General features: G+C 57.1%; 3 protein-coding genes across 14 annotated transcripts; all 3 read left to right on the plus strand.

Moving 5' to 3' along the window:
- The first annotated feature begins 1,948 nt into the window (after positions 1 to 1,948).
- Positions 1,949 to 25,738, plus strand: LOC139826615 (ribosome maturation protein SBDS-like). Of its 12 annotated transcripts, none has more exons than XM_071802959.1 (7): positions 1,983 to 2,153; positions 2,709 to 2,873; positions 5,781 to 5,940; positions 6,337 to 6,433; positions 7,082 to 7,250; positions 9,510 to 10,145; positions 10,655 to 10,827. In XM_071802959.1, exons 6-7 carry the CDS (start codon positions 9,616 to 9,618, stop codon positions 10,734 to 10,736), a joined length of 612 nt encoding a protein of 203 aa, XP_071659060.1. In that variant the 5' UTR covers positions 1,983 to 2,153; positions 2,709 to 2,873; positions 5,781 to 5,940; positions 6,337 to 6,433; positions 7,082 to 7,250; positions 9,510 to 9,615; the 3' UTR covers positions 10,737 to 10,827. The 12 variants fall into 12 exon arrangements, 11 of the variants coding, with proteins under 11 accessions (XP_071659065.1, XP_071659066.1, XP_071659067.1 ...); XM_071802960.1 differs by having other exon boundaries at positions 9,557 to 10,145; XM_071802957.1 differs by having other exon boundaries at positions 1,984 to 2,153; positions 9,356 to 10,145.
- On the plus strand, positions 12,238 to 14,371 carry LOC139826616 (coiled-coil domain-containing protein 81-like). The gene is made up of 4 exons (XM_071802968.1): positions 12,238 to 12,448; positions 13,006 to 13,262; positions 13,667 to 13,752; positions 14,217 to 14,371. Exons 2-4 carry the CDS (start codon positions 13,086 to 13,088, stop codon positions 14,368 to 14,370), a joined length of 417 nt encoding a protein of 138 aa, XP_071659069.1. The 5' UTR covers positions 12,238 to 12,448; positions 13,006 to 13,085; the 3' UTR covers position 14,371.
- Positions 14,378 to 18,718, plus strand: LOC139826614 (uncharacterized). Its single transcript, XM_071802956.1, has 5 exons — positions 14,378 to 14,843; positions 15,580 to 15,700; positions 16,163 to 16,372; positions 16,695 to 16,852; positions 17,151 to 18,718. Exons 1-5 carry the CDS (start codon positions 14,560 to 14,562, stop codon positions 17,275 to 17,277), a joined length of 900 nt encoding a protein of 299 aa, XP_071659057.1. The 5' UTR covers positions 14,378 to 14,559; the 3' UTR covers positions 17,278 to 18,718.
- Positions 25,739 to 27,942: the final 2,204 nt, after the last annotated feature.

Consider the following 27,942-nt stretch of genomic DNA (forward strand, 5'->3'; position numbering starts at 1 on the left):
TCCCTGGAGCCAAGAGGGCCCCGTGTCCTGGTGCACCCAGCACAGCACGGCCAGGCGGGCAGGGGGGGATTGTCCCGCTCTACTCTGCGCTGGGGCGGCCTCACCTGGAGCATCCACTGTGTGCAAGGCTGGGGACACAGGAGAAAAGGAGACAAAGCTACTGCAGCGTGTCCAGAGGAGGCTGCTAAGGTGGTGAAGGTTTGGAGGGGAAGCCGGATGAGCAGCAGCTGAAGTCCCTGGGTTTGTTCAGCTGGAGCAGAGCAGACTGAGGGCAGAGCTCATGGGCTGCAGGTTCCTCAGCAGGAGCAGGAGGGGCAGGGCTGAGCTCTTCTCTGTGACAGTGACAGAGCCCGGGGAATGGCAGAAGATGTGCCAGGGAGGGTCAGTGGGACATGAGGAAAAGGTTCTTCACCCAGAGGTGCTGGACACTGAACAGGCTCCCAGGGAGGTGTCACGGCCCCAAGCCTGGCAGTGTTCAAGGAGAGACTGGACAATGTCCTCAGGCACACGAGGTGACCTGTGGGGTGTCCTGTGCAGGGACGGGAGTTGGATTCCATGATCCTGGTGGCACTGGGGGAGCTGGGAAGGCTCCTTTCAAGCCAAACTATTCTGTGATCCATGTAGGTGCCTTCCAAGTCAGCACATTCTGTGATTCTATGACCCAGTTTTGTGGGGCAGCCCCGTGTGGGCACCCAGCTGTGGCAGGGGAGAGGCCCAGGTGGGGCCTGGCTGTGGAGCCGGGGAGCTTTTGTGGTACGCGGCTCTCCAGCCCAGGAAGGTGGTGGGATCTGTGTGAATCCGGGTACGCGGAGCGCCCTTGGGCACAGGGCAGTGCCCTGCGCTTTCCTGGGGAGTTACATCTCAGGAGTAGAAGTTTCCAGGCTCGTTGGCAGCACAGGTTGTTCCTCCTTGCTAAAAACTCATGTTCTTTTTTATATTGTTGACTTCACAAATTTTCTAACCGTGCCCTAATCTCTAGGGAGAAAGATTTTGATGAGGTCCTGCAGACACACAGAGTGTTTGTCAACATTTTCAAAGGCCAGGTGGCAAAGAAAGATGATCTTGTTAAAGCATTTGTGACGGATGACCAAACAGAAATCTGTAAGATGGTAGGTTTCAACCACTTTGCGGTTAGCAGCTTTATAAAAGCTTGGAGAAGACTTTCCCCTCCAGGGCTGGTGACTCCAGCACTGCCCTGGGCAGCCTGTTCCAATGCCCCACAGCCCTTTGGGGAAGAAATTGTTCCAAGATCCAACCTCAGCCTCCCCTGGGGCAACTTGAGGCCGTTTCCTCTGCTCCTGGCGCTTGTTCCTGGGGAGCAGAGCCCGACCCCCCCTGGCTCCAAGCTCCTTTCAGGCAGTTCAGAGATCAGAAGGTCTCCCTCAGCTCCTGTTCTCCAGCTGAACCCCCCAGGTCCCTCAGCTGCTCCCATCGCACTTGTGCTCCAAGTCTTGAATATTTTATATGTATTTAGCTGAAAAGAGTTCTGAATACTCTGTAGAATATACAGCTTTTATACACTGATGTCTGTGGACACAGAAAAAAAAAAGAATTACCAGTGCTGAAGAGTTTCTCACCTAAGGTATATTTTTAAGGATGCAGGGGATGCAAAGGGGACAGTTGCTCACTTGGGGAAGTCCAATGAAATGTTAAGAACAGATCTAATTTCTTAGTCCTTCTTGGTAGGATATGAACTGTGGGCTTGTTGTGAATTCAAGGAAATCTGCGCATCTTTTTTTGTAGTTTTTCTGTGGTGAGTTTTTTCTTTGAAGTCTCTCCGTGCTGTCTGTCATAATGACATACATTATTAATACTGTTATTTTTTTATCCACTTCACATCTGACCAAACCATTCAAGCAATTGTTAAATTTAACAGAGTTACTAGATTTTTCACTCTGTAGTCAAACCCATGACATTTATTAACTGGGTTTTTTTAGTTACTTACTGTCCAGATTTTAACAGAAGGAGAGCTGCAGGTATCGGACAAAGAACGGCACACGCAGCTGGAGTAGATGTTTAGAGACATCGCGACCATTGTCGCTGACAAATGCGTGAATCCCAAAACAAAGAGGCCGTACACAGTGATCGTCATAGAAAGAGCCGTGAAGGACATTCACTACTCCGTCAAACCAAACAAGAGCACGAAGCAGCAGGTCTGTTTTCTTGCAAAATCGGTTTCAGGTCAGAGGTGGTGGCTTCAAGTGTAATTTCTCTGTTTGCAGCCACAGAGGGATCAGCAAAGCCCTGGGGGCTGAATTCTGCAGAGTGATTCTTCATCCAGCCGGTGGTTGAATGCTGGATGCAAACAGCTGCTGAAACTCGTGCAGTTTGTTTTCTAACAATTCAGGGAAGGGAGAAAGAAAGAAAGAAACTAATTAAAGCAGCAACAGTGATACGCCTGGAACAGAAAGAAAAGTTTTGTCCTTTAGTTTGATTGAGGTAATAGATCGGGCCTTGCATCTGAGCCACATGTTGGTTTGCAGTATAAGTGCTATTTAAGATTTCAGATGGGTTTTTTAAGCGTTGGAGGGATCACGAATAACAAGAACTCTGCCTTTCCTTGTTAATCTACCAAAGCATTGTTCGAGCAAACTCCCTGCAGCGCTGACAAAAGTGTCAGAAGCTGATGCGAAGGATTTGAGGTTTTGGTCTGTGTGATGGTTTTCAAGCAGGTGTGTAAATGCTCTTTGTTTTTAACACCTTTGTAGGCACTGGAAGTGATCAGACAGTTAAAGGAGACCATGCAAATCAAACGTGCTCACATGAGGCTGCGATTTATTCTTCCAGCAAGGGAGGGGAAGAAACTGAAAGAGAAGCTCAAGGTGCTGATTAAAGTGATTGAGAATGAAGATTTCCACCAACAGTTAGAAATTGTAAGCGATAAATCCTGGCAACTGTGTGGGAGTGTTATTTTTCTCTGCTAAAGTGGCTGAAGCATTTCAAAGGGTTTCCCCAGCTGTGCTTGGCAGAGAGCTAAAGCCAGATGCCTTTCTCTGATGTCTGCATCACCCAAGACACTTCACATTTGGTTTTCCACCAAGCTGAGTGGTGCAGTCGAGGCACTGGAGGGAAGGGGTGACATCCAGAGGGACCTGGACAGGCTGGGGGGTCCATGTGAATCTTGTGAAATTCATCCAGGCCAAGTGCAAGGTCCTGCACCTGGGTCAGGGCAATACCCAGTACCAGCACAGACTGGGGGAGGGAGGGAGGGTCAGACGGATGGGCAGCAACCCTGTGGAGAAGGGCTGGTGGGTAACAAAAGGGCCATAAGCTGGCAGTGTGCTCTTGCAGCCCAGAAAGCCAAGTGTGTCCTGGGCCACATCACCAGCAGGTGGAGGGAGGGGATGCTTCCCCCTCTGCTCTGCTCTCCTGGGGCCCCCCAGAGAACTGAGTCCAGCTCTGGGGTCCCCAGCGCAAGACAGACATGGACCCCAGGGGGTCTGTCCCTCTGTCACCAGTGCTGCCTCAGGCCCTCCAGCATTTTAGAACGATGCTAAAACCCAACCTGTGGCTGGCAATGCCAACGCAGGCGATGTGATGGTGAGTTTTGACCCACACATATATTAACCCTCCTAAAACCAACATGGAAATGGCAGATGTTTGTGCCTCCTTGTGTGGAAGCAGCTCTGGCTGCCTCGTCCCACATCCCACCCTTGCAGCTCCAGGACAGACCCCACACTGGTGGCCCTGCCTGCATCTCCCGTCCCAGAACAGCCAAAGGAGCTGCTTGTTTTGGCCTCCAGCTGGCTGATTTAGCCTGGTTCCCTTTCTCCATGAGCGATAAAACCTGATGCTGAGGCTCCAGTGTCAGTCCCAGCCTGTGCCTATCCTTCGTTGTGTGTCATTTCATGTGATTTTGATCACATCCTTGAAAACAAAAACAAACCTCCAACGCACTCAACCTCAGCCCTCCCAGGGCAGAGATATTTCCGCGTGGTGAACGCTCCCGTGCAAATTCTCCCATGTCCTATTTTAGGTTTCTCACCGGCAGCGGCTGCAGACAACTGCGCTGGAGCTCCTGTCAAGCCTTTGGCAGTGGTTGTTGTGGAAGGAATAAGGGTCTCTCAGGGCAGAAGAGGAAATCTCTCCTTTCCTTCCCTGGGCTGTGTCACCCCCCCACCTGCCACCTAATGAAACCCCAATGGCATCAGCCCTTTCCCTCCCCTGCATTTCTTAATTTATTCCTTACATTATTAATTTTCCTATATTGGAGGGCACCGTGCAACCTTTCTTTTTCCAGTGTTTGGGAATGTGTGTGCTCCCCTGCGCACTGGTGGCGTCACCATCATTGGAGGGGTTGGACAGATGCAGAGATGAGGTTCTCAGGGACATGGGTTAGTGCTAGGGGTGGGTTATGGTTGGATTCCATGATCTTGAGGGTCTCTTCCAGCCAAAATAATTCAATGATTTTATGACCTCCATCTTGGGGACGCCCCGACATGGGCTCTACTGCCCCATGGCCCCCATGGGGTGGGGACAGTGCCCTACTGTGCCCCATGCAGCTCCCCTGCCCAGTGCAGGCAGGCTGTCCCAGGCAGGGCTGTCCTGTGTGGCTCAGGGGTCACTTTGGCAGAGGGATGCTCCTGACCCTGCCACTGCCTTCCTGGTTGGTTGTATTTTGGTGTTTTCTTACTCTAGAAACCCAGGCATTGCCTCTGGTGTCTTCCCACTCGCTCCTGTACCTTTTTGCCACTTGTCACATCCATTTCCACGGCCGCCTCTCCTGGGCCAGGCTAAGACAGCGGCAGTCAGTCCGATTGCACCCAGTGTTGTCTCCCGGGCAGGAGCTCGCTGGTGGGGTGACGTCTTCTCCTCGCCTCACAGACATGGTGAGGAGTTGGGATGCGGTGTCTGAACACATTCAGGGAATGCTCATGATAAAGCAGTGGGCCTTTATCTTCTGCTCACAACTTAACAGTTTCAGGAGACCTGAAATTCCTGTGTTGCTGCGTGTCGTTGCTCTTCCCCTCCTTTCAAGGCAGCTAAAGCATCTCAGTGTTCCCTTGCATCTGGCAAACAGGCCACAGACCGGATTCTCCAAAAACTGAGATGGAAAAATGGAGTCCAGCTTTGTCAGAGAGAAGTCTTCAACACGTTTTGTGGCTTCTCTGTTGGCCAGAGTGCAAAGACCAGACCAAGAGCCTGAAACAACTGGCACCAGGGGAGGTTTTAGGTGGGATATAGGGGACAATTTCTTCCTGAAAAGGGCTGTCGGGCATTGGAACAGGCTGCCCATGGCAGTGGTGGAGTCACCATCCCTGTATGTCCCTTGGGACAGCCATGTCATAGAATCACAGACTCATTTTGGTTGGGAAAGACCCTCAAGATCATTGAGTCCAACCGTTAACCCAGCCCTGGCACTAACCCACGTCCCTGAGAACCTCATCTCCGTCTGTCCAACCCTCCAGGGATGGTGACCCCACCAGTGCCCTGGACAGCCTGTTCCAATGCCTGACAGCCCTTTGGGGAAGAAATTGTTCCCCAGATCCAACCTCAACTTCCCCCGGCGCAACTTGAGGCCATTTCTGTTTGTCTTATCGCTTGTTACGCTTAGGGTGGTGAGAGCCTGGCCCAGGTTGGCCAGAGAGGTGGTGGATGCCCCGTCCCTGGAGACATCCCAGGCCAGGCTGGATGGGGCTCTGAGCAACCTGAGCTGGTGACGATGTCCCTACTCAGGGCAGGGGGTGTGGTGGGTTGCAACTTGGGCAGCTTTTGCAACGGATTTGTGGTGTCTCTGCACCCCTGTGCAGTTGTATGGATGTGACTGTGCTTGGCTGCAGGATGCTGGAGGAGGAGCTGAGGGCAAAACTGCAGTCCGAAGAGGCCCGGCGAGACCGGTCGCGAGCCCAGCTGCTGAAGAACGAGGAGCTTCTCCTTGAATTTGAAAACAGAATCGACCGCCTCCTATTCCATCTGCACGGCATCACCGTGCCTGGCCAGGTATTCACCCAGCGCTGGGTGGCGCAGTGACACAGCGCGGTGACACTTGACGCAGCCACCATCACCCCAGGTGGCTCATTTTGCCCACCAAGGTGGTTCTCTCCGTCTCCAGAATGTCTCTCTCCTGTCCCGGGGGGTGGAGGAGAAGCTCCAGTACCTGGGCCAGAAGCTGCAGTACCTGGCACAGCGGGCGGCCCACCTGCCCCCTGAGTGCAAGATCCTGGATAAGAGCAACGAGATACGTGGGATGTCCATCCCTGCTGGGGTCTTCGGGGACCCGCAGCAGGCTCCTCCTGATGGCCCATCCCAAGTGTCCCCCAGGGGGACATCAAGGGCATCCCTTGGGTTGTAACACCCACCTCCCCTTCAACAATTAACCCAGGGTGTCTTTCACAGATTTTTGTGAAGGCCAGGGATTTTCTGGAGAAAAAAATGTCGAGTGATCCTCAGAACGTGGTGGTTTCCTTTGAGGAGAGAGACAGCAGCGATGACGGTAGGAGAGCTTAGCGGGGACGTGTCCCACGGCGACTGTCCCTGCCCCTGCCTGTTGGGATTTGTGACCATCCTCGCCTGTCTCTCCTGTCCCAGCAGAGCCCAGCCCATGAGTTCTCTCCAGACCTTGGGGCTGTCTCCAAGGCTTTGAGCATGGGTGGTGCTTTTAGGTGGGGATGTGGGAGCACGAAGGCAGCTGGCGGGGTGGTGAGCATCGAACCACAGAAGGAACAAGAAAAGATGCTGTGGGGCAAGGAGGGAGAGCCTTGTCTTCGAAATCACCTGGTTGTGAAGAACAACCAGTGCTGGGGTCTGTCTGTGGCCTCTTCCCATTGGATACTCTTGGAGGAGCCACTGAGTTTCTGAGCTTGCCACCTGTTTTGAATGAAGCTGGAGCTGCGTCCAGCACCACGTGGCTCCAGACCTTTCTGGGAAGCCCCAGCAGCTGGGGATGGACCACAGCAGCGGCACTGCCAGGCCCTGCAGGTCAGCCTGGGATGCTGGGCAGGAAGAGCCAGGGCTTGGCAGGAAAGCTCCCTGTGATGTCACCAGCCCTCCAAAACGTGCTGGCTCTCCCTGGTGACATGGGCACAGCAGAAGTGGCCCTGCAGACCCTCCCCAGCCCGTTTCTCTCTGTTCCCTCCTCCAGAATCCTCTAAATCTGATGACGAAGATGACGAGCACGTCCCCACCCGGGAAGACATCAAGAGGGAGGGGCAGCTGCTGATCCAAAGCAAGAAGAAAGCCAGCGTGTCACGGAATGCACCCCGAGATTAGTTTAAGGGACAAGAGGGTCCAAAACAACTTTTATTAAACCGGTGAGAAACAGGGTTTTAGCACTCCAAAAGTGACTTAAATATAGGTTCGGGTATCAGTTGAGGAAAATTATGAAGGGGCAGCAACTAGTACAACAGGAGGTCCACAGTGTGCATGCACGTGGCTTCACCCAAAACAATGCCGGAACCGCCCCTGAGGCCCAGAGGAGTACACGCTTGCCTGAACACGGTGCGGGATTATTCTTAAAGGGATATAGGTACTCGTAGTGAGTACGGAAAGTGTACGCTCGCGATTCCGCGAGGGTAAATTTATAATACACTCGCAATCCTGCGAGGGTTAATTTACTTACACGTGCAAATGTGCACGGAATACTACACGTGCTTATATGGAAGCACGGGAGGAAAATACACTCGCGATTATGCGAGGAAATAATTTTATACGTGTGCCAATGTGCACAGAAGGTTACTCATGCATATGTGCACGGAAAGTATAAATACACTCGCGCTTATGCGAGCAAATAATTTTATACGTGCTTATATTAAGCACGGGAAGTTACAGGTGCAAATGTGCACGGAAAGTATAAATATACTCGCAATCCTGCGAGCCGTTTTACTCACACCCGTGGCGGCAAGGCAAGCGGAGTCTCCATCCCGGGGAGGAGGGCTCTCGGTGGCAGCATCTCGCTCGTGCTCCGAGAGACCCGCGACAATGGGCGGAGTCTCGACGAGAGTCCCGTTTTTTATAGGCTGATCAGACCTGACTCTAGGCATTCTAGAAGCTTCTCTGCACCCCCACACCGGTTGTGGGGTGCCCCTGAAGCCTCCAAACATCCCCCACACTGGCCGCGGGCACCCAGCGGCTCACTGGCGCCTCGGCACTCCCGTCTCCTAATGACCCTGAGCCCTTCTCTCTGTCAGCCTCTTCCGAATGTTCTGCAGGGTACGCTAAATTAGGCTTTTACACATATCTGTGGAACAGTTTTTTTTCTACAAAGACTACATACAGGTTGCATTGTTTAATGGCAGCATGTACTAATATTATATGCTCAGGTTTCACAGCCACTGATAACATATCCATTTAGACCAGTTTGATTAACAAATATATCGTTAAGTCTATTACAGTCTCTAACCCCAGGAAAAATACACCCACATGTTTAGTGAGAAATTATATTACAGATATACGCTTGCCTGAATCTGGCAAGGAATTATTCAAGAAAATCCACGGGTTTATAATGAGGAAAACACCCGCCCAAGCGGCGAGGAATTATTTAATACACTCGCTGATCTGGTGAGGAAATAGCTCAGTTCTACCTAGTAAGTTATCGCTCACCCCAGCGAGGCGACGAGGCTGACCCAATCCCGGGAGGCTACTTTAGGTGGCGATCCTGCCTAAGGGGAGGCTTCAGGCAGACAGACCCGCAGCTCCGAGAAGACCACAAACGGCCATTCAACGGGACCCCGTTTATATCCGTGTCAGATCTGACTGTGGGCGGTCTAGAAGCTTCACGGCTTCTCTGCACACCCCTACTGTGGCTATGTGCGCCCCCTCCTCCCTACTAATGACCCTGGCCTGGGTCTCACAATAAGAACCATTAGCTTGCCCCATTGCAGGAGAGGGGGGTGGTGCTGGAGAAGGGGATGTGGGGGGTGCACACATGCAGCTGCCACATCAGTTCTCAGCGGAGGCGGGGCAGGGGGTAGGGGGAGAGTGTACTGCCACACTCCCCATGTACACCTGGATCCTCTCTGGACCCGTCTCCAAGACCCTCCCTGGGTTTCCGTGCCCCCTGCTCTGCTCCAAGTTCCTCCGCGGCCACCCAGACCCCTCTGCCCCTTCCTCTGCTGCCCGTGCAGCAGAGCTGCCTGCGAGCTCGGGCAGAATGTGCCCCTCATATCTCTCATGGATGGGACCCTGCCCCACAGTCTCACAGCGTAGAGAGCCTAGAAAGAGGCTTTGCTTTCAGCCGCTCTGGGTCGCCCATGGCATGGCTGGGCTGGGACAAGCACCAGCCGCCTCCTTCCCCAGGGGAGCTGGAGCTGGTCACATCGTTGTGCAGGTTTTGGCAGTCGTTCTCCTTGCTGGTGTTCTTCAGATGACCTGAATCCCAGAGCACAAAATCTTTCCCATTGATATTTGTCCCAAACAGGCACGGGTGTCAGAGCCAGCGAGCTCCAGAGTGAGAGCTGTGCTGTCCCCGTGCTGTCCTTTGTCCCTGTGTGAGCAGTGAAAGCCTGGCAACTGTGTGGGGGTGTTATTTTTCTCCGCTAAAGTGGCCGAAGCATTTCAAGGGGTTTCCTCAGAATTCTTTCCCAGGGCAGTCAGGGTGACTGAGAGCTTCTGTAAACAGTGAGACTGCTGCCAGCAGATCGAGGGAGGTCATCGTTCCCCCATCCTCAGCACTGGTGAATGAAGCCACTCCTGAAGCACTGCGGCCAGTTCTGGGCTACCCCGTACAAGAGAGACATTGACACACTAGAGAGAGTTCACCAGACGGTCACAACGAAGATGAAGGGCCTGGAGCGTCTGTCCAACGGGGACGGGCTGGGAGAGATGGGGCTGCTCAGCCTGGAGAAGAGAAGGCTCCCGGGGGATCTCATCAATGTGCATCAATACCTGAAGGGAAGGTGCCAAGAGGATGGAGCCAGGCTCTTTCCAGAGGCGCCCAGTGACAGGACCAGAGGCAATGAGCACAAACTGCAACACAGGAGGTTCCCTCAGAGCATCAGGACACAGTTTGTTATTACTGCCTGGGTGACTGAGCCCTGGCAGAGGTTGCCCAGGGAGGTTGGGGAGTCGTCAGCTCTGGAGATACTCAAGAGCCGTCTGGACATGGTCCTGGGCAACCAGCTCCGGGAGTCCCTGACTGAGCAGGGGGCTGGACCAGACAACCTCCAGAGGCCCCTGCCAACCTCAACCATTCTGCGACTCTGTTATCTGTGACTGTAGACATCATCAAGTAGTGTTTGTCCCCTCTGCTGCTCAGCTTAGAAATCTCTGGAAACCTCTAAAGGGAGCTGCAGCGGGACCCGTGTGGGAGCAGGTCCGGTGCTGCCGGAGCCAGTGGGAGACGGTTGCAGCCAGCTCCAAAGCCGGTGTGAGCAGCCATCGCCTGCCAAAGCTGCGCCAGGCAGGGCAGCCGCGCTCCCCGCTGCAGACACGTTGGGTGAGAGAGGCAGGAAGAAGCGGGGAAGGGTGGAAGGAAGCCCGTCGGCGCTTGCAGCCCTGTGTCCCCATGTGGGGACATGGCAGGGGCGGCCTGGGGAAACCCCTCCCGCTCAGGAGACAGTGGGGTGGGGGCAGCTCCCAGAAACCCCTGCCCACTGCAGAGCCCCTGGCAGGGCCTGGGGGGCAGGTGTGTGCAGCCCCTCTGTGACACGGTCCGAGGTCACAGTGGGACAGCCAGACGTCACAGTGGTGACAGCCCCCCTTTCCCTGTCGTGACCAGCATCTGCCCCACTCACCCCGGTGAGGCCGAGTCGACTCCAAGTGCTGAGAGCTGCTCTCGCCACCGCTCTGCTCTGGAGTAGCTGCTCTGCAGTGAGGAGGAGAAGGCGGAGAGAGGGAGCACGACAGCACCAAGGAGTGTGAAAGGTGGAGAAGGAGAAGGAGGAGGAGGAGGAGAAGGAGAAGGAGGAGGAGAAGGAGAAGGAGGAGGAGGAGGAGAAGAGAAAAAGAAGGAGGAGAAGAAGGAGAAGAAGGAGAAGAAGGAGGAGGACAAGGAGAAGCAGTAAAGCCATTGTCCAGCCACTTGCTGCAGTTGTTGACTTGAAGCAGCAGTGGAACTAAGATGGCAAGACAGCTCTTCTTGCAGCCTCACCTGAGCCCAACTATTGAGAAGCTCGAGCGTTATGGTAAGGCCTTCAGGCCCAATTTCACATGTGTGTCTGGGTCAAGGACATCTCTGAAATCAGGATGGAAACCCGAGGACTGTGGGGGGTGGTTGCTCAGGAGTGGTGACTGCAAGGAGGGACCTGCTTGACCATCCCAAAGGGCTGAGGGGCTGATGTGGCAGCCAGGGCTCCTGGTTCCCTTCCTGACGTGGCCCCTGCCTTCCTGGGGCAGCCCAGGCAGAAACCCCTGACCCCAAAGGGCTGCCCTTGCCTGGCGCTGGGCATTGCCCACGCTGAGCTCATGTCTGAATGGAAGAGCTGAAGGTGCTCGTGGGCCACGTGGGCTCTGTGTGTTCAGAGATGTGACCCGGCAAAACTGGCCCCTGCTGGGGAGACACCAGGGCCTGCCCTGAGCCTCCGAGAGCCGCGTGGAGCACAGCCCCGTGCCCCCGCGGGCATGGCAAAGCACTGCCGGCTTCCCGTGGGAGTGGGTCACACCCTGGAGAGCTGCACCTGCAAGGAAAGGAGCCCCTTGGAGGCAGCATGAGGTGTCCTTTGGTTCTTGCCGGGCTGGAGAGAGACCACCTGAAATGCCTGAGTGAAAGATGCATCGCTCCTTGGACAGGAGTGGGCCGAATGGTCTTGAGCTTGCTGCCTCAGAGCATGACAGGTCTTTCCCTTGTTTTTCCAGAGTTCGCTAAGATTTGGGCCAGCATATCGTATCACCTCAGCCTGCAGCTGGCTCTCCACCAGGTGGGCCTTACCTCCTTCTCCCCTCACACCCTGATGAACGCTGATCAAGTCCTGACAGCCCTTTGCCATGGGGTGCAGCTGTTCTTCCCCTGCGTTGAAAGCAGGAGCAACGCCCCAGCACGACACTGCAATGCACACAGTGACATGGACACCTTCTCTGTCCATTCAGATGTACAAGAAGGTCCCCTCGTCAGAGTTGCATGTGAAAACCTGGAAGCCTGGGACACATCTGGATTTATTCCAAGCGTGGGAACCCCCTGCCTTCTATCTGATTGAGCCAGAGGGTGTTTGTCAGCTTTCCCTCACCTATTTGGTTCTTCGTAGCTGAAGGGGGGTGAGAGGGAAAAGCGCAGCCCCTGTTTGTGTTCTCCCAAGGAGCCCATCTTGCTCCTTTGTGCCTCAGGCCAGGGCAGGGCACTAAACGCCATCAGCCTCCTCTGACAAGTCACCCGTCTGCCCCTCCAAGACTTCTTCCCATCCGCCATCTCCTCTGTTCCAGGCTGTCCGCATTCCCGGAATCGGGACTTTTGCGGTTGTCAGAAAGCGAGTAGCCCTCAGCGAGCAGGATCTGGTGATCGTGGAGAGACCCGTGTTTCGACCTGAAAAGGCTGTTGTGCAGGACCATGAGCTCCGCTATGGTTGCAAAGACTTCCCTGGTAAGCAGCGTGAAAGCGGCGCTGGCCCTTGAGCAGGGTGGGGAGGGGTGCTCTGCTCCCCAGAGGTGACTGAGGGGAGTACCAACCACCCACCGCGGTCCTGCCAAGAGCTTCACTCGACAAAACCAGCCGGCTGTGAAAGGACCCTGCCTAGCTGTTTGTTTTAAAGAATCACCAGAGGACAATACAGCTAAGAGCGCACTCTCTTTGTCCTGCTTCAACAACAGGTTCCCTCACAGCTTCCTTGGTGTGGTGTCTTCTGGTTCCGTGATGCTTCAACTCTTGCTCCCCCTTTCCGCTGCACTAGACCTCCTCCAGGCAAATGCCTAAGACTCTTTGTTTCCCTTTCTGTATCAGAGAAGCCACAGCTGTCTGTTCTGTACCTCACTGTCCACTTTAAGAGGAAGGGACAAGCCGAGCGTCTCCTCAGAGGCGCTGGCCCAGCCAGACAGCCCAGTACCAAAGTGTTGCCCGAGGGCCTGGAGGCTGCAGACCTTTGATTGTAGCCTGCCCAGCAGGTCTGCAAGCTCATGTGTTCCTCTTCTCTTGTCTTTCAGGCCATCAAGATTTCGAACAACTGCCGTATGCTGAGATAGCCTCAGAGAACGCTGTCTCTGAGGGCACCGTGCAGCTCTACATGGAAAGGACCACGCACCTTTTCCATGCCTGCGTAGAGAACGGGCAGAACGTTGCCATCATCTGGAGGGACGTGGGCATGCTGATTGTCCAGGGAAAAGACATGAAAATGAGATTTTACTTACACTTTTTGGAAAGGCTGAATGGCACTGGCAAGATGCTGCAAGCTCTTCTCGAGGTAGGATTTTCACTTTCCCAGCCCCACTCCTGCTGCTTCTGAAATGCTTTCTGGGGGCTGCTTTCCCCTGGCCGACCATGCCTTGTTCAGTCACCTGGGCTCCTGGAGCTCTAGAGCACAGCAGGCTCTCTGCAGAGCACCTCCCTGGCGTGCAATGGCCTGGCTTTGCAAGAGCCACCCCCAGAGGAGCTGCACTTTGCGAGAAAAGGCCGGCGTTGATGGCGGGGAGCGCTGCGTGCCCCACTCTGGGGGCCGGGAGCAGAGGCACAGGCAGAGCAAGGCTTGCTGAGCCCAGAGCCCTTGGGCGGCTCTGGCTCTTTGCTGGCGCTGGGCTGAGGCGGAGCGAGCAGCCGGCCCTTCCCAGTGTCCGCTCCTCCCGTCATCCGTCTCTGTCCTTGTTGCAGATGCCGGAGATGAGGGACTCAGTCATCTCACGCCATGACACCGCTGCTTCCCAGACCTCTTCTGGACGTGTTATCGTCCTGCCATGGTATGTTTGACTTCACTTGGAGGAACGTGGGACAGTGGCACGGCTTATGCATCTGTCCTACTGTGGAGCTAGAGATGCATTTAGGCAACATTTCCCACTACGTTTCTCCTGCTCCTTTTCTTTCCTCTGTGGGAGAGACTGCTCTTAGGTCCGGAAACGTTAATCTGCAAGGCTCTACAAGGAACTTGGAGGGCAAGATCAGAATTCGAAAGGGTGTTAGAAAATCAGAGCACTAGATAACATTCTGCTCTCCATGTGCACTATGAGCAGAATCATTTCCCCAGAAGCAGCAAGGGGGTTTTGTGGGAGGACGGCCATTCTCACGGGAAGGATGGAAAAACACGGGCACAGGCTGACGGGGCCTCTCCAGGCACTGGAGCTTCTACTGCGTCCCTCCGGGTTGGGCTGCCTTGGTAAACAACGTGGTGTCCTTTCTTCAGCCTGCTGCCTTCTTCCTCTTCCAGGTACCAACTTGAGACCGTGCCGAAAATGCCAGCGCTGATAGACCTGAAAGGATGTGTGAAGGGAAAAGGTGATGGCCTGTGGTGTGAACCTGCCCCAGCAGCAAATCTGTGTGCACGGGACCAATGCAGAAACCCCAGAGCCGGATTCCCTTGAGATAAATGATTCCCCTCCCCAGAATGACTCCTGGACAGCACGAGTATCTCCCATGGAACCCCCCGTTTCAGCACACGGATGAGAGAAAGCCATGCAAACAGTCTTCCCCAGGGAATAACGGTGCACTGTAGGCATGGGGCGTTGGATGTTAAAACAGTGTCAGAAAAGGCCTAAGACCTCCCAGGAAACATGGCTTTCCCCCAAAGGGATGAAAAGGACCACCTTCCCCAGTGTTACCACAGCCCTGAGCAGACCCGCACGTCACTCTCCTTGGAACTGGCACACAAGTGGCACCCGGTTCCCAGAACAACACCGAGATGCTGTTCTGAAGAACCGTCTCCTTTCCCCTTTCTAGAGGATGCTGCCGAGAAGCGCCTCCTCCGTCGAGCAAGGCTTCCTCCAAATCGGTTACCTGCCCTGACTGTGAAGCCGGAGCAGGGTCAGAAAGCTGAGGGGAGTGAGCCTCGCGCCAGGTGAGACACTTGCATAAATGGGTGAGCGTGACCCCCTGCTCCGGCCTCTGTGGGAGCGAGACGTTTCTCCTGGAAACACCCCAAGTGCGCTTTTCCCACGTCCCACTAACTCATGGTTTCTTGCTCATGGCAGTGTCTTGTAGCTTCTTGGCAGACTCTGCTGGCACCACTATTTCTTTCTTCCCTTCCGATGTGCAGATCTCTTGAGTAGCCAAGTGCAAAGGCTCGTTCCAGGAGCAGAAGGTCATTTTGGCTTTCCCTTCAGGTTGAAATGAGCCTGGCCTTTCTGTTTGCTGAGAACAGAGTTCTGCAGTTAGTTACTGCAGAGGATTGCCCTGAGCAACCAGGAGCCTCTTCTACGCTGACGCCTGTCTTACGGAGAGCCCAGTGGCAGGATGGCCCTTCTCGTGGGGTCGTGTCCTCCCCCCTTTGACACTGTGTCCCCAGCGCCCAACCTGCCCGTACAGGGCATAGCGCTATCTCTGGGCACAGGACCCTGTTCCTCTGGTTGCTCCAGCAAGAGAGGGCCGAGACCTGGGCATCCTGGGTTGCAGGGGGGGCTGTTGGGCCCATCCGAGGCTGACAGCTTGGGGTCTTCTCTGTGTCTGGGGACTTGATCACAAGGATGTGAGCAGAGCACGTTCTGCTGCAGAAGCAGGTGCGCCACCTGGAAGCACAGGATGCAGAACCAGCTCCTCCTGCGCTCCTGCCAACACACCCTGTTGTGTCTTTGCAGGCAGCTACCGGTCATCCAGAGGAGCTGCTTGAAGGAAAAGGAGGAGAAAGGAAAGCTACCGCCTCTGGTTGCACCCAGAGAAGTGGACTTCATAGCCAGAGCCATTGAGAGGAGAGAAAAGGTACCCGACACCGGATGCTGCCGGAGCACATCCTACTGGACTGTAGAGCAGCGTTGCTCCACACGTGCCAGTGCTCACAAGATTCTTCACTGGGTGTTCACGGGACCACTGACCAGTTGCTTTGGTGTTTGCTTGAAGGGAGGCGGGTCACTGTCAGTTGAGAATATACTTGTCACTTCCAGTAGCCTGGAAACACCCCCAGAGCCCTCACTTGAGGCCGTTTCTGTCGGCCAGGTGACTGCAGGGCTTGTCTGGGCTCACCAGCTGCCGGCTGGTTTGTAGCCCGGTGGTGGCTTATCTCCCTGGTCATTCCAGACGGGCTCCTCGGTGGAGCCTGCAGGAACCTGGGAGCAAACCAGCGTGGACAGCAAGGCAGAAGAGAAGGGAGGGAGGGAGGAAAACAGCTCAGCCGTGGCAGGACAGACTAATGCTGCCTGCTATTGCATTTCATTCGGCCTCCAGAATAAACGGGAGAAGAAGAAAGAGGAGCAGCTTCCAAAGCATATCCGGAAATTCCTGGAAGGAGAGGAAAAGAAGGAAAAAGAGGCGGCGGTACGGGAAAAAAGTAAACGGCAGTCAGCCAGAGCAATGAAAGCAAAGTCCAAGGCAGAAAAGGAGACACCCGGTGTGAAAGGAAAGGGAGAAAATCCAAAGGAGATGCAGAGGAGCCAGGTACGTGGGATTCCTGCAGAAAAAGAGCACTTTCTCCCGTGGGGCAGCTGAGACTGCAAAGTACCCTGGCACCCAAGCCGTCATAGCAGCCTTGCTGCAGCAGAACCGGGCGGGTGATGCTGCCCTTCCTGAGCAAGAAGGGGGACGCAAAGTTGCAGTGAAACCCTGGTGACACTCAGAGGTCACCCCAGGGCCTGCTGAGCTCCTTCTCCCAGCTCTCCCCGTCCCGTGTGGTCCAGCCAGAAGTGTTCTGGGGTCTGCGTGCTGGGAAGCAGCACCCTCCGGGTGCAGGGCTGTTGTATGAGAGTCTCCTCCTGTGCAGGAATCCAGCTCCCCCGAGTGCTCCTCAGACAGCTCCTCGAGCAGCGTGGAGTCAGACGAGTCCAGCTGTGACCTGCTGGAGATGAACATGGAGGGCTGGGAAGAGGCCGGAGAAGAGCCCCCCAGCGTCCCTGAGGACAACAGCGTCCCCCCGAAGCGGTACGAGTGTGCCCGCTCCAGCCGAGCCCTGGGGCGGTGGGGCGTGAGCCGGTGGTGGTGGGTACGGGGAGCCAACCCCTGAGCCACGGGGCTGCACAGGGCGCCCGGGGATTTCTGCAGCCGTGGGAGCGGGCTGGGTTAGACCCCACGGCAGGGGCCAGAGCAGGGGCTTGAAACCCCTCCTGCCTCCGGGGCGTTGTGGGGCAGAATGGGGCCACATAGCTGTGGGGCTGAGTGTGGGAAGAGGCAGGACGGTCCCAGCTGCAGAGTCAGGGAGACTTTGTCCTTGCTGTTGCAGGAGCCTTTCCCCACGGACAGACCGGGCCCTGCGGGAGGTGGTGACCTGCATCCTGGGGCAGGTGGCCCGCAAGAGAAGAGGGGAGAGGGATGAGCAGCTGGATCTGCAGGACAAGCTCCAGTGGTAAATCTCTCCGGACACGGGCAGCGCTTCCTCTCCCGCAGTCCCTTCCTCCTGCTCCCCGCAGCCCCGCGGGAGAGAGCCGCTTCTCCTGGCACCGGCCTCTCGGCAGAGCCGCTCCTGCGGCCGCGGCTGGCGCCCAGCTGGGAGCCCGGCTGGAGCGCTCTCCTGTGCTCACACCACCTCTTCCCGCTGTGTGTCTGCAGCGAGCTGGCAGTGCTGCGGTGGGAACGGTCGGGGAAAGAGGCAGGCAGCAGCCAACACCTGCGGGAAGCTGCACCCCAGGCTGCACCCCCTGCCAAGGCAGGGGAGAGGAGGGCAGGACCGGTACGTCCCCAAGGCTTGATGTGGTGGCGTTTGTAATGGCGACGGCGCAACGGTGCGGCCAGGCTGGTCTGGGACAGCAAGCAGCCGGGTTGCTTTCAGCCCCGCGCTCCCTTGGCTCAGGGGTCGTTGCAGAAAGGCTCTGCAGTCAGGACCGTGAGCAAAGCAGGGCTGATGGAGAGGCTGAAAAGAAGGGGCAGGAGGGAGGGGGAGCGCTGAAATCCCCCCAGCCCTTGCCAGGGACACTAACACTGCCTGCTGCTGCATTGCCGTGGTCCTGCAGGCGCAGCCCCGCGTGTGCACGGAGGAGGAAACACGCAAGCTCTGGGAGTCCTTGTGCAGCAAGATAGAGCAGAAGCGCAGCAGTGGCACCGCCAAAGGCCTGGAAAAAAGAGCCAGAGCAATGGGAGGCCCAGGTACTGCAGGCAGTGAAAAACAACTGGGGAAAGAGCATTCCCAGTTGAGTGTTTGCCTTTTGGAGTGCTCGCCTCTGAAAAAGGGGGTGTGGGCCAGCTTCAGGCCAGAGCTGGGCAAAGAGGGTGTTTTCCTGACAGCCCTGGGGGCACGGAGAGCAGCAGGGTGGGACTGCATCCCAGGGACCTGGACCTGCTCTCTCCAGACAGCAGCAGATCCCACCACATGTGTCCTGACCAGACTTGTTGCTCTGCACCTCTCTGTGCATACAAGACTACAGAGCTTTGTATTCAACTCCTCAGTTCTGGAGAACAGATCTACTCCACGTCGGCCAGTGCCAGGAGACCGTCTCAGGCACTGAGGCTCGCGGGAGAGACATCCAGCAAGAGCCTCCTCCGGCGTGACGAGCGCCAGTGCCGGCCAGCCAGGCTGCTGACACCAGCTCTCCCTTCTGTTCAGTAAAGCCCCACCTGCAAACCGCTGGGTCTGACAGCTGCTGATCCAAAGCCAGAAAAAAGCCATCAAAAAGTAGCAGTTGCTCCACAAGAGCTTTGGACGCCCCAGACCACCCCTTGTTCTTTGGGTGCCCCCGCTACCCCATGTGTTTTGGATGGCCCAGACCATCCATTTGACTGTGTATTCCCCTGCCACCCCTTGTACTCTTTCTCCAGCGGGTTTAATAAAGCAGATCTTTTTTGGTTCCTCCCAAACCTGTGGTCAAGCTGCAATGGGGGCCTGGTGAGGTGTGTCCTGGCCCTGCGCAGGCACCACTGCTCAAAACTTGGCAACGCTGGCTTCCTGCTGGATGGGGCTTCGTTTCCCTCTTAGCCCTCAACGGTTCTACACGTGAGTAGCTGGGGGTTGTGACCGAAATACGTCTTTAACGGTAAAATTGGCTTTGCTTATGGGCCTTCTTGAATACCAGAACTGGACAAGGAAACCATCATGGGTCATCTAATGCCATCTCCTGTGAACGTGCAGTTATCCTCAGTGTCTTTTTTGAGTCCTTTGGATCAGACTGGCTTTGAACATCATGAGCCATTTGGTTCATTTTAATGGAAAACAGCACCTCCTGGTGTGCAGGAGCTGCCAGTTTTCCTCCCCGCACCTCCAAGTCCACTGTCAAATTCCAAAACCCTGGGGCCCCGTCACCTCCTGGGGCTCCCGGCTCAGGAGCGGTGGTGCTGGCCCAGCCGCCGGTGCCCGCGGGGGGCTGGTGGCCATGACAGGCTGGTGGGGTAGGCCTTAGCCCCAGGCCCAGCCGAGCCCAAGCCCACTGTTCAGGCCCAGGGGCCCCGGGTCAGGGTCTTTGTGTGTGGATGACAGCGGGGGGTGTCTCCCCACAGGCCCTGGGGCCTTGTCACCCTTGTCACAGTACAGGGCTTTACACAGACACGCTGCAGGGCTGGACACAGACACGCTGCAGGGCTGCACACAGACACGCTGCAGGGCTGAACACAGGGTTCAGGGCTGGACGCAGAAACACTGCAGGGCTGCATGCAGACACGCTGCAGGGCTGGAGACAGACAGTCTGCAGGGCTGGACTAAGAGTACAGGGCTTTACACAGACAGGCTGCAAGGCTGGACATTCATGCTGCAGGGCTGCACGCAGACTGGGTGCAGGGCTTGACACAGACACACCACACGGCACAGGCAGACACGCCGCAGGGATGCAGAAAGACAGGTTGCAGGGCTGGAGGCAGACACACCACAGGGCTGGAGACAGACACGCTGCAGGACACCACGCGGACAGGTTGCAGGGCTGGACACGGACACGCCACAGGGCTGCACGCAGACACGCTGCAGGGATGCACACAGACACGCTGCAGGGATGCACACAGACACGCCGCAGGGATGCACACAGACACGCCACAGGGCTGCACGCAGACACGCCACAGGGCTGTATGCAGACACGCCGCAGGGATGCACACAGACACGCCGCAGGGATGCACACAGACATGCTGCAGGGCTGCAGGCAGACACGCTGCAGGGCTCAATGCAGACAGGCCACAGGGCTGGATACAGATGCTGCAGGGCGATACGCAGACATGCTGCACAGCTGCACGCAGTCACTCTGCAGGGCTGGACCCAGACAGTGTGCGGGGCTGCAGGCAGACACGCTGCAAGGCTGCAGGCAGACACGCCGCAGGGTGGCACACAGACACCCCGCAGGGCTGGAGGCAGACACGCCACAGGGCTGGAGGCAGATGCTGCAGGGCTGCACGCAGACACGCCTCAAAGCTGCACGCAGACACTCTGCAGGGCTGGACACAGACAGGGTACATGGCTGGATGCAGATGCACTGCAGGGCTGTACGCAGAAACGCCGCAGGGCTGGAGAGAGACACACTGCAGGGCTGCACGCAGACACTCTGCAGGGCTGTAGGCAGACACGCTGCAGGGCTGTGTGCAGACGCGGTGCAGCGCTGGACGCAGACACAGTACAGGGCTGGACGCAGAAACCCCACAGAGCTGGAGACAGACACGCTGCAGGGCTGTACGCAGAGACGCTGCAGAGCTGGAGAAAGAAACGCCGCAGGGCTGCAGGCAGACACGCCGCAGGGATTCATAGAGACGCTGCAGGGCTGCACGCAGATACACTGCGTTGCCCCATGCAGATAAGCTGCAGGGCTGCACGCAGACACGCTGCAGGGCTGGACGTAGACACGCCGCAGGGCTAGACTCAAACACAGTGCAGGGCTTTACACAGACAGGGTGCAGGGCTGGACACAGACACGCTGCAGGTCTGGAGACAGACACGTTGCAAGGCTCCAGACGGACTGGTTGCAGGGCTGGACACAGAGACACCACAGGACTGCACGCAGACAGGCTGCAGGCCTGGATGCAGACACGCTGCAGGGCTCTAAACAGACACGTTGCAGGGCTGCAGGCAGACATGCTGCATGGTTGCAAACAGACATGTTGCAGGGCTGCAGGCAGACACGCTGCACGGTTGCAAACAGACATGTTGCAGGGCTACAGGCAGACACGCTGCACGGTTGCAAACAGACATGTTGCAGGGCTCCACGCAGACACGCTGCATGGTTGCAAACAGACACGTTGCAGGGCTCCACGCAGACACGCTGCATGGCTATACGCAGACACGCTGCAGGGCTGGACGCAGACACGCCGCAGGGTTGCAGGCAGACACGCCGCAGGGCTCCACACAGACACACTGCAAGGCTCCACGCAGATACATTCGAGCACTCCACGCAGGCACGCTGCAGGGCTGCAGGCAGACACGCTGCAGGGCTGCAAACACATATGCTGCAGGGCTTCAGGCAGACACAATCCATGGCTGCAGGCAGACACGGTGCAAGGCTGGACACAGACACGCCGCAGGGCTGCAGGCACACATGCTGCAGGGCTGCACGCAGACACGCTGCAGGATGACATGCCGCAGGTCTGCACAGAGACACGCTGCAGGGCTGCAGGCAGACACGCTGCAGGGCTCCACACAGACATGTTGCAGGGCTGCAGGCAGACACACCACGGGGCTGCACGCAGACACGCCGCAGGGCTGGACCCAGACGCGCTGCAGGGCTGGACTAGATGCACTACAGGAGTGTACGCAGAAAAGCCACAGGGCTGGAGGCAGAAACGCTACAGGGCTGCACGCAGACGCACTGCAGGGCTGGACTCAGACACGCTGCAGGGCTGCAGGCACACACGCCACAGGGCTCAATGCAGACACGCCACAGGGCTGGATACAGATGCTGCAGGGCTATATGCAGACACGCTGCAGGGCTGCACACAGACACACTGCAGGGCTATATGCTGGCACGCTGCAGGGCTGCACGCAGACACTCTGCAGGGCTGGAGAGAGACATGCTGCAGGGCTTCACGCAGATATTCTGCAGGGCTGTTCACAAACATGCTGCAGGGCTGCATGCAGACACACTGCAGGGCTCCACACAGATGCGCTGCAGGGCTACAGGCAGATACACTGCAGGGCTGGAGACAGACACACTGCAGGGCTGGAGACAGACACACTGCAGGGCTGCAGGCAGATACACTGCAGGGCTGGAGACAGACACACTGCAGGGCTGCAAGCAGACACGCTGCAGGGCTGCACACAGACACGCTGCAGGGCTGGAGACAGACACACTGCAGGGCTGGAGACAGACACACTGCAGGGCTGCAAGCAGACACACTGCAGGGCTGGAGACAGACACACTGCAGGGCTGGAGACAGACACACTGCAGGGCTGGAGACAGACACACTGCAGGGCTGCACGCAGACACGCTGCAGGGCTGCACGCAGACACGCTGCAGGGCTGGACTGAGACACAGCACAGGGCTTGACACACACAGGCTGCAGAGCTGGACACAGACACGCTGCAGGGATGGAGACAGACGCGCTGCAGGACTGCACGCAGAAACGCCGCAGGGCTGAAGACAGACACGCTGCAGGACTGCACGCAGACACTCTGCAGGGCTGGAGACAGACACGCTGTAGGGCTGAACACAGACACGCTGCAGGGCTGGAGACAGACACTCCACAGGGCTCCATGCAGACACGCTGCAGGGCTTCATGCAGACATGGAGCAGGGCTGCACGCAGACACGCTGCAGGGCTCCAAGCGGACACACTGCAGGGCTGGACGCAGACACGCCAGAGGGCTGGACGCAGACACGCTGCAGGGTTGCGGGCAGACATGCTGCAGGGCTCAACACAGACACGCTGCAAAGCTCCACGCAGATACACTGGAAAGCTCCACGCAGACACGCCTCAGGGCTTCACGCGGACAAACTGCAAGGCTCCACGCAGATACACTGGAGGGCTCCACGCAGACACGCTGCAGGGCTGCACGCAGACACGCCATGCCCGACTACTCTCCCTAGCCCCCTCGCAAATCCTGCTGTGAACCAGCAGGTCCCAGTACAGCCCAGCACCGCTGTGCCTGCCCAGGGGGTGGCAGCCAGTGGGGGGTGCCCAAGAGTGGGTGCTGGCAGTTTGGGGGAGCACCCACCCGGCCCCAGCGCAGGGCAGCGTGTTGGGGTGATCCTGGGTCCCCACACCATGACACCCAGCAACAGCCACTACGTGTGTGTCACAGGGCTGTGCTTGTCCCCCTGTCCCCTGCAGGGCTGGACACACACACACACACACACACACACAGAGACACACACACACACACACAGAGACACACAGACACACACACACACACACACACACACACACACAGAGGCACAGGCACAGACACAGACACACACACAGACACACACACAGACACACACACACACACACAGACACACACACAGACACACACACACACGCACACACACACGCACACACACGCACACACACACACACGCACACACACACATCGCCAGGCACCTCAAAGTCCCCACCACCCTCTCCCACGGGCATCCCCACCCTGATGCCTTCATCACCCTCAGCATCCTCACCTGTATCCCCCTGCTCCTGGACACCAATTTAAGCCCAGCAGCCCCAGTGCTGGGATGTGTTGTGCTCAGTCCTGTTCTCTGTGCCCACTGTGGGGGTTTCTTGCTTTACCTGCCCCCACTCAGGTGTTTTATTTCCCCCAATGGGTGCTGGATGTGTGGTGAGACCTGCTGCTGCCATGGTTCCCCCTTTGCTGTCTGGGGTGGGGGTGATGGGACCACCTGCAGCCCCAGCTTGTTTGCTGTGCTGAGCACCCCCCAGATAGGAAGCCTGTGTGTTGGGGGGTGATGACTGGCAAACCAGCCTTCCCCCCACCCACCACGGGGACACCCATTCTGCCCCCCTCTCTGTGCACTGTAGGTTCTCCCCATCCCTCTTCCCCTCTGCATCCTCTCTCCAGTTCCTCTGATCCCAAATATCACAGCTCCTGTGCTTCCCCCTGCTGGTACTCACACCCCCCACCCCCCAGATTCTTTCCCGGTTCTCCCCCATTCCTCTTTACCCCTCCAAATCCCCTCCAGCTCCGTTGCCCTCTGCAGGACTTTGCTCCTGTCCCCTGCTCAATCACCGCTATCCCCACCGAGCACCTTCAGCTCGGCTCTGGTCCCCTGCATGCTCACTCCCACCCTGTGTGACACCCCCAGCACCCTCCCATCCCTTTCCCCCTCCCCATGTACACCTGGATCCTCTCTGGACCCATCTCCAAGACCCTCCCTGGGTTTCTGTGCCCCCTGCTCTGCTCCAGGCTCCTCTGGGGCCACCCAGAACCCTCTGTCCCTTCCTCTACTGCCCGTGAGCTTGAGCAGGATGTTCTCCCCATGTCCCCCCTGGATGGGACCCTGCCCCACAGTCTCACAGCGAAGAGAGCCTGGAAAGAGGCTTTGCTCTCAGCCGCTCTGGGTCGCCCATGGCATGGCTGGGCTGGGACAAGCACCAGCCGCCTCCTTCCCCAGGGGAGCTGGAGTTGGTCACATCGTTGTGCAGGTTTTGGCAGTCGTTCTCCTTGCTGGTGTTCTCCAGATGACCTGAATCCCAGAGCACAAAATCTTTCCCATTGATATTTGTCCCAAACAGGCACGGGTGTCAGAGCCAGCGAGCTCCGGAGTGAGAGCTGTGCTGTCCCCGTGCTGTCCTTTGTCCCTGCGTGAGCAGTGAAAGCCTGGCAACTGTGTGGGGGTGTTATTTTTCTCCGCTGAAGTGGCTGAAGCATTTCAAAGGGTTTCCCCAGATGTGCTTGGCAGAGAGCTAAAGCCAGGTGCATTTCCCTGGTCTCTGCATCTCCCAAGACACTCCCAAGACAGTTTTGGTTTTCCACCAAGCCGAATGGTGCAGCTGATGCGCTGGAGGGAAGGGGTGACATCCAGAGGGACCTGGACAGGCTGAGGGGTCCATGTGAACCTCATGAAATTCAACCAGGCCAAGTGCGAGGTCCTGCACCTGGGTCAGGGCAATACCCAGTACCAGCACAGACTGGGGGAGGGAGGAAGAGGTGGATGGATGGATGGATGGATGGATGGATGGATGGATGGATGGATGGATAGCAACCCTGTGGAGAAGGTTCTCAGCTGGTTCTCAGCTCTCCTGTGGGCCTGGAGCCCCCAGAGCCCCTCTTGTGTGGGCAAGGATGGAGCTGTGTTTCTCCATGCCTTGAGCCTGCGGTGGTCCCTGGTGCAGAAACCCCCCTGAGGCCACGGGCCAGCTCCTGCACCCTGCATGAGCACTGTGGGCTGAGTTCTCGTGCTGTCCCCTGGTTAGGACATCCCCAGCAAGATCCTGGCACAGGAGTCATCCTTGGAGGCCCTGGAGAAGTACATCAAGGAGCAGGAAGAGCTGCAGGAGGAGCTGGAGAAAAAACTGAGGGATCTGGAGCTGAAGAAGGCTTTGCTCCTGTTTCACCAGGCCCCCAACAAAACCAGGTGCTGCTGGCCTCGGGACAGCCGTGTCATTTGAGGCCATTTGTGTTCGTCCTATCACTTGTTACGATTCGGGTGGTGAGAGCCTGTCCCATGTTGGCCAGAGAGGCGGTGGATGAACCATCCCTGGAGACATCCCAGGCCAGGCTGGACGGGGCTCTGAGCAACCTGAGCTGGTGAAGATGTCCCTGCTCATGGCAGGGGGGGGTGGGTTGCAACCTGAGCAGCTTTTGCAACGGATTTGTGGTGTCTCTGCACCCCTGTGCAGTTGTATGGATGTGACTGTGCTTGGCTGCAGGATGCTGGAGGAGGAGCTGAGGGCGAAACTGCAGGAGCAAGAGGCCCGGCGGGACCGGTCGCGAGCCCAGATGCTGAAGAACGAGGAGCTCCTCTTTGAGATTGAGAACAGAATCGACCACTTCCTGTTCCGTGTGCGCGGCATCACCGTGCCCGGCCAGGTAGCCCCCCAGCGCTGGGTGGCGCAGTGACACAGCGCGGTGACACTTGGCGCAGCCACCGTCACCCCAGGTGGCTCATTTTGCCCACCAAGGTTGTTCTCTCTGTCTCCAGGATGACTCTCTCCTGTCCCGGGGGGTGGAGGGGAAGCTCCAGTACCTGGCCCAGAAGTGGCAGTACCTGGAGCAGCGGGCGGCCCACCTGCCCCCTGAGTGCAAGATCCTGGACGAGAGCAGCGAGGTACGTGGGGTGTCCATCCCTGCTGGGGTCTTCGGGGACCCGCGCCAGGAGGCTCCTCCTGATGGCCCGTCCCAAGTGAGGAGAATGGCGGTGGCCCCATGGAGCAGCTCAGCTCCAGGTGGCAGTGGGCACTGCAGGGTGCTGTTCCCAGGGGATCATCAAGGGCATCCCTTGGGTTGTAACACCCACCTCCCCTTCAACAATTAACCCAGGGTGTCTTTCACAGATTTTCGTGAAGGCCAGGGATTTTCTGGAGAAGAAAATGTCAAGCGATCCTCGGAACGTGATGGTTTCCTTTGAGGAGAGAGACAGCAGCGATGACGGTAGGAGAGCTTAGCGGGGACGTGTCCCACGGCGACTGGAGTCAGCTGATCGGAGCCAGCGCAGCGAGAGCCAGAGCCGGCGAGGTTCAGTCGACTACGAGGTTTAGCCGAGATTAGAAAGCCCAGAGGGAAACGTACAGGGACAGCGCGACTCCCGGCGGTCCCGATCCCCCCGAAGCCCCGGTAGCCATTGCGAGAGAGCGGCTGACGTGGCGGGGGGCGTTCCCACGGTGACGGCGACCACACCTCCTCCCCTTGCCTTGAAAAAACCTTTGGGAGGGCACCGACTAGCCGCTGACCACCAGGTGCAGAGAGGAGCAACCAGCTGGCGCAGCGGGTGTGGCAGCTGGCGCAGCGGGTGTGGCAGCTGGCGCAGCGGGGTGCAGAGAGCACTTGTTGTTTGTCATTCCCACCGACTTATTGCCAGCGTCCCAGACCGCTGATGACCATGGTCGCCTCCAGAAGGAGAGCATGTCTCAAAAAGACTGTGGCAACGCAGACTGAAGTTCTGTCCCAAACGGTGGCTGTTCAGGTCTCCGGCTGCAAGGAGTGCCAGAGCCTGCTGCTGCCGGAGGAGGGAGGCCAGCACTCTACTTGTGTGAGGTGTGAGCAGGTGCAAGATCTGCTCGACATGGTTGTGAAGCTTAAGGAGGAGGTTGAGACGCTGAGGTCCATCAGGGAGTGCGAAAGGGAGATCGACTGGTGGAGTAACACCCTTACGTGCCGGTCGGAAAGGCCCCAGGGAGGTACCCCCGAAAAGGAGATGGACCTCCTGCCCTCCCGGACAGAGGCGGAGGTCCTGAGACAGCCCCACCCTTGTCGCTGTCGGGCAGAGGTAAATGACCTAAAAGAAGATGAGGGTTGGAAGCTTATTCCAGTTCAGCATCACAGGCAGCCCCCCTCCCTGCCTGATTTGCCTCCCCAGGTGCCCCTCCGTAATAGGTTTGAGGCCCTGGATCTTGAAGAAGAGGTAGGTGAGGAGGTGGTGCCAAACCTGCCTACAAGATCACATAGGAAGAGGCGGTTGACTACACAACTGAAGACTACCTCTGATAAGAAAGATAGAAGGGTGATTGTAATAGGAAATTCCGTTCTGAAAGGAACAGAGGGCCCAATATGCAGGGTTGACCCTCATCTTAGGGAAGTCTGTAGTCTACCTGGAGCCCGGATCAAGGACGTTGCTAGAGAGCTCCCCAGACTGGTGCACCCGACAGACTACTACCCGCTGCTGGTCTTCCAGACAGATGGGGAGGAAGTTGCTTCCCGTAGTCTGAGGGGAATGAAGAATGACTTCAAGGTCTTGGGAAGGATGGTGAAAGATTCAGGGGCTCAAGTGATCTTCTCTTCACTCCTTCCCTCTTCAAGTGACGATGTGGGGTGGAATGGGAAAATTCAATCTCTAAATGGTTGGCTCCAAGACTGGTGCTACAGGCAGGGCTTTGGTTTTTTTGATAATGGCTGGTTTTATAAGACTCCAGTCCGGACAGTGTTATGCAGGAAAGGCTTATCTCGCAGAGGCAAAAGGATGCTGGGGCAGGAATTAGCTGGGCTCATTTGGAGAGCTTTAAACTAGGCTCGAAGGGGGATGGGGTTGT

This window comes from Patagioenas fasciata (genome assembly GCF_037038585.1).
Source record: "Patagioenas fasciata isolate bPatFas1 chromosome 19 unlocalized genomic scaffold, bPatFas1.hap1 SUPER_19_unloc_1, whole genome shotgun sequence".
In the NCBI taxonomy this organism is placed as follows: Eukaryota; Metazoa; Chordata; class Aves; order Columbiformes; family Columbidae; genus Patagioenas; species Patagioenas fasciata.